This window comes from Bison bison, unplaced genomic scaffold (genome assembly GCF_000754665.1).
Source record: "Bison bison bison isolate TAMUID 2011002044 unplaced genomic scaffold, Bison_UMD1.0 scf7180017864291, whole genome shotgun sequence".
NCBI lineage: Eukaryota > Metazoa > Chordata > Mammalia > Artiodactyla > Bovidae > Bison > Bison bison.
The window spans coordinates 11,439,892-11,445,050 of record NW_011494863.1 but is presented as its reverse complement, the minus strand read 5'-3'; the positions used below and the strand labels follow the sequence as shown (position 1 = coordinate 11,445,050).

General features: G+C 55.2%; 1 protein-coding gene across 4 annotated transcripts in view; it reads left to right on the top strand.

Annotated features, from left to right (window-relative positions):
- The window catches only part of PDGFRB (platelet-derived growth factor receptor, beta polypeptide), a 37,985-nt gene that overhangs the window by 27,086 nt on the left and 5,740 nt on the right, over window positions 1-5,159 (top strand). For 2 of the 4 annotated variants that reach the window (XM_010850561.1, XM_010850558.1), the window contains 7 exons: window positions 377-481; window positions 820-930; window positions 1,949-2,108; window positions 3,126-3,286; window positions 3,821-3,939; window positions 4,177-4,299; window positions 5,061-5,148. In XM_010850561.1, the coding sequence (XP_010848863.1) occupies window positions 377-481; window positions 820-930; window positions 1,949-2,108; window positions 3,126-3,286; window positions 3,821-3,939; window positions 4,177-4,299; window positions 5,061-5,148 (867 nt within the window). Of the gene's footprint in view, window positions 1-376; window positions 482-819; window positions 931-1,948; window positions 2,109-3,125; window positions 3,287-3,820; window positions 3,940-4,176; window positions 4,300-5,060; window positions 5,155-5,159 lie in introns of all 4 variants that reach the window. The other 2 variants (XM_010850559.1, XM_010850560.1) reach the window with 2 other exon arrangements.

Genomic DNA, 5,159 nt, shown 5'->3' with positions numbered 1-5,159 from the left:
GATGATCCCCTTGAGACCCTCTAGCCTTTATGTTCTATGATCCAGAGATGCTGTGAGATGAAACCCCTTTGTGGAGAGAGAGGAAGTATTAATGAGTGCGAGGCCTGTGCTTAGTGCAGCTGGAGAGGCTGAGAGGGTACGGAGAACCTGTGCTCCCCTCTGGGGGAGAGGTTTTCCAGGGACTAAAGAGGGACCAGAAAGTAGGCAGGACTTAGGTGAGACCAGGAAGGACTGCAAAGCACTGTGATTTTAGGAGCCTTCATGGGAGAAACACCTTAAGTCCAGGGTAGCTTGAGGGATGTCTAACCTGGCCTCAGAAAGCATACATGTTGAGATTCTTCGTGGGTCAGCAGCTGAGAGATTATCTCTTTCCTAGGACGCACCCTGGGCTCCGGGGCCTTTGGGCAGGTGGTGGAGGCCACGGCTCACGGCCTGAGCCATTCTCAGGCTACCATGAAAGTGGCTGTGAAGATGCTGAAATGTGAGTCCTGGGACCCCGCCTGTCTCTCCCCTCACCCCCACCTCCCCCGCACATTCAGGCACTCCCAGAGCAGGCCTTGTGCTGATTCTCTGGGCACAGAAGTACAGGCATACCACAGCCAGCAGCACTCCCGATTCTACTTTGGGAAAGAGGCTTCCTCACCCTGCCCCCTCCTCCAGGAGCCTCCCCGCCCACCCTTTTTCCTTCCTCCTGCCTGTGGGTCCTCACCACCCTTGACCACCTGGGTCTAACAGCACAGACTGGGGCAGAGGAGCCAGAATAGGCTCCAGGGAGGCCTCCGTGACTGGGCCAGGCCTGAGGTCCTCTCTCTCCCTCAGCCACAGCCCGCAGCAGTGAGAAGCAAGCCCTCATGTCGGAGCTGAAGATCATGAGTCACCTTGGGCCCCACCTGAACGTGGTCAACCTGCTGGGCGCCTGCACTAAAGGAGGTACAACCCACTGCCAGAGGATTCTGGGAAGTGCCAGTGGCCAAGGCCTGGCCCCTCCCTACCCCCTCCTCAGTCCAAGGACAACAGGACACTCTCACTGGAGGGTCCGTGCCTACCCAGTCCAGTGCCCTCACTTCACAGAGCCAGATGTGTGTCAGATTAGCAAGTCACAAAATCACATCACCTCCAAGACCAAAGCACTCTTCAGGTTACCATTCCTAGCAGTTTCCAAATCAAGGAGTCCTCTGATGTTTAAAACTTGTCACAGTCGATTTTAAAAAGGGTAATAAGTAACAGCTCATGAGACACTGAAATGAGCCCTTTCTCTGGAGACCACCAACCGGCTTGCTCATTCAGAGCTGCTTTCACTCGGAACGTAGAATAAGTAAGGTCTCTCCAGCTGAGTGTGTTTATTTGGAACTCTGATTACAAGTTAGGCTGCAAAAAAAAAAAAAAAAAAGTTATCACTATTTGCAGCTGCTTGTTGTGAGATTTGGGATTTTCCTCAGTATTGTGCAACCAAAACAAAATACAGAAGTACACTGTGTGCGTAGACCAATTTTTGTCTGCAGTGGTCACACATTTCAAAATGTTTAATTCCACCAGTATCTTCAAACTGCCAAGTCAATGCATTGTGCTTGAATTTAAACAGTAACCTGGTAATAATCAGTTGCCTTGGTTTGCTTTATATCCTGGGCTCAAATTTCAGCTTCATCAACAACAGCTAACCCTGTGCTTGCAGTTTGCCAAGCACTGAGCTGAGCTAACCAAAGGCATTATGTCATGAATACTCATGAGATTCTTTGGGGTGGGCATTACTAGCCCCATTTGATAGATGAGGATAGTAAGGCTCAGGGAGACTGCCTTGCTCACAGCCAGGAAAATCCAGGTTTGCCTGGGGCCTGAGCCTGTCTGCTGTTCCACATGCAGCCTGTCGTTAGCCTCAGGGCTCTGACCGGAAGCCTGACCCTGCCCCACCCCCTGCCCTGGGACTGTCCCTGAGCCTGTCCTTCTGCAGGGCCCATCTACATCATTACCGAGTACTGCCGTTATGGCGACCTGGTGGACTACCTGCACCGCAACAAGCACACCTTCCTGCAGCGCTGCTCGGACAAGCGCCGCCCGCCCAGCGCCGAGCTCTACAGCAACGCCCTGCCTGTTGGGCTCCCTCTGCCTAGGTACCGCAGGGAGGCTGGGGCCTGAGTCGGTGGGGAGCCCTGAGGAGCACCTGCTCACCCCTCCTTGTCCAGGACAGGAAGTTGAGGCCAGGGTGGGCAGAGCTGCTCCTAGAGCCAGCCTGCAGCCTGGCCCCCTCGGCCACCCTAGAGGTGGGCATGACAATAACAGTGGTGATGATGGTAGCTGCCACCTGCTGATTGTAGGAGGTGTGGCAGGCCCTGCACTGAGCACTCCGAGGATGTGACCCCCTTCGACCTCTCACCAAACACACATCATTGTCTCTCCATCAATGGGGAGCACCTGGGGTCCTCCTGATCCAGGTTGACCCTCACTGTAGCGCTCTCCACTCTACTCCTCCCTTGCTGCAGCCTTCCCCCTCCTCCACACAGCAGTCTCTCCAGTGCCTCCAGGGTAGCTATCCTCTTTCTTCTTCTTGTCCAAAAATAACATTTCTTTTCTCTCTTGCTGATTGCAAAAGCAATACTTGTCTATTTCAGAGGCAAGAGTCAGTTAAGAATAGCATTAAAAGACGTTAAAATTCATCCATGTTCTCTTCAACATTTTGATTGGTTTCCTTCCAGTCTTTTTTCTCCCCCTAGAGACACATGTGTACTTGGTCCCACAGCTCTCTGGAGAGCTGATCTGCGGGCAGAGGCATTAAGGTGATTCACTGCCCACTTGCAGGGCCTCATGGCTGGACAGTGTCCTTCCTGTGACCCTTTCTTTGGGTACTGGAATTGCCCTAGGCATGAGTTCTCTGAGGACACAACCTAGGTCTTATCATCATCTTGGCAGCCCCAGTGCCCAGCTCAGGATGGGTCTGAGGTTGGCTGGAAGGGCTCACTACATGGTCGTTCGTATTGTGACAGATTGTGAGTAGAGGATGCTTGAGTGAGGGAGAGAAGAAACGCATAAGTGACGGGGCCTTTCTGGCCCCAGTGGTGAGCAGAGGGGCAGGAGGGGGATAAGCGGGGAGAGCCTGTGCTACTGCCTCTGTGATGCTCCTCTGCCCCCAGCCACGTGTCACTGCCTGGGGAGAGCGATGGTGGCTACATGGACATGAGCAAGGACGAGTCGGTGGACTATGTGCCCATGCTGGACATGAAAGGAGATGTCAAATACGCAGACATCGAGTCCTCGAACTACATGGCTCCTTATGATAACTACGTCCCCTCTGGTGGGTGCACGCAGGGTCCTCACACCAGTGTTGTCATGCATTCTTTCCAAACCCTTTCCTCCACCCAGTCTGGCAATAACCCTGCCAGGAAGGTGGCCCTGTGCCCATTTCATAGATGCAGAAACTGAGGCCTGCCACCTGCCCAAAGCTGCTGTGTGGTGGAACCCCAATATCAACCCCTGTTTTTGGGTCAAGAAATGTGCACACAGCCTTCAGGGAGGAGAGGAGCTTGGGTTGGAGGGGATGCCTGACCTGCTGGGGCCTCAGGAAAGAGTGATCTGCTCAGAGCAGGCCCCAGGCTGACTAGTGCCCTGAGGAGCAGGCAGGCCAGGCTGAATAAAAGTGGCCCAGGGCTAATGCCAAAAGTTTTTTCTGGAAGTCGGAAAATTTAAGAGATATTTGGAAATTGTTTTCCTTTTGGGGAAGCCTTAGAGGATCAGGAGACTCCTCTCTGGGCCATCCAGCCTCTACGAGCCAGAGGCCAGGGTTCTGTGGCCCTGGGGAGACTCAAGATGTCCTTCTGCTCTTCTCTAGCTCCTGAGAGGACTTGCCGGGTGACTTTGATCAACGAGTCCCCAGTGCTTAGCTACACGGATCTTGTGGGCTTCAGCTACCAGGTGGCCAATGGCATGGAGTTCCTGGCGTCCAAGAATGTATGTGTAGTCACAGTGAGCAGAGTGGGGTCCTGGGGAGGGGGGTCCCCCGACCAGCCAGGGTCCTCCAAGTATGTGACCCATACAGCATCCCTCTGGTGGCTGAGGATGGCCAATGCCCTCACACCTGGTGGCCCCTCACACCTGACCAGCCATGTATTTTTTATAAAGCCCTCGACCTAGAGAGCCTTTCCCCACAATTGCCCCACAGTCTCAGCTCCCATCCCCTGTCCCCAGTGTGTCCACCGAGACCTGGCAGCCAGGAACGTGCTCATCTGTGAGGGCAAGCTGGTCAAGATCTGCGACTTTGGCCTGGCTCGTGACATCATGCGGGACTCGAACTACATCTCCAAGGGCAGCGTGAGTGCCTTCACCGTCATCATGGTTCATGTGGCTTTGACTCATGGGAAATCAGGACAGAGTCCTCGTGAACTCTGCCTGCCTGGCCCTGTGTGTAGGGACAGGAAGGGGAGCCACCAACTGTGCATGGGGAGGGGATGGGGGTGAGATGCCCAGGCCTGGGGGGTGGGCCAAGGGCTCAGATTTGCTGGGCATGGCAGGGGCCAAGGGGCCAGCTATAAAGCTGGAATGGATAGGGAGCAGGCCAAATGCGCTTCTCAGCAGTGATGGCAGGCAGAGGAAGAAGCCCAGATGAGTGAGTGGCAGGTGGTACTCGGATAAAAGGTGACCATCCTGCCTCGCACTCATGTCCCCACTTTCCACACAGGGACAGAACTGGAGGGACACTAGGCTCCAGAGATGGAAGGCAGCTAGGATGAGAGCTGGGGGACACCTGAGCACATCCCTGCCTCCGCCCACAGGGGCCTCTACTGCGGTCAGGAAAGGGATCCTGCTCCCCGAGGAGTCTCAGACCCTGGGGCTCTTCCTCACAGACAGGGGTTGCCGTGTCCCCAGCCTGTGAGAAGAGAAACTCAGCCTCCTGATCCTCTGACTAACCAGCATTGGGATGGGTGTGGGAACCGTGTATCGGCAGTGATGGGCCTTGGGGGCCGGGAAGTGAGAAACAGCTGAGGTGGGGACCGCCGGGCCTCCTCCTGCCCCCCAGGTGCAGAGTGGGGCTCAGCCCCTCCTCTCACTCAGCAGCCTCTGCCCTCCCACAGACCTTCCTGCCTCTGAAGTGGATGGCCCCCGAGAGCATCTTCAACAGCCTCTACACTACCCTGAGCGACGTGTGGTCCTTCGGCATCTTGCTCTGGGAG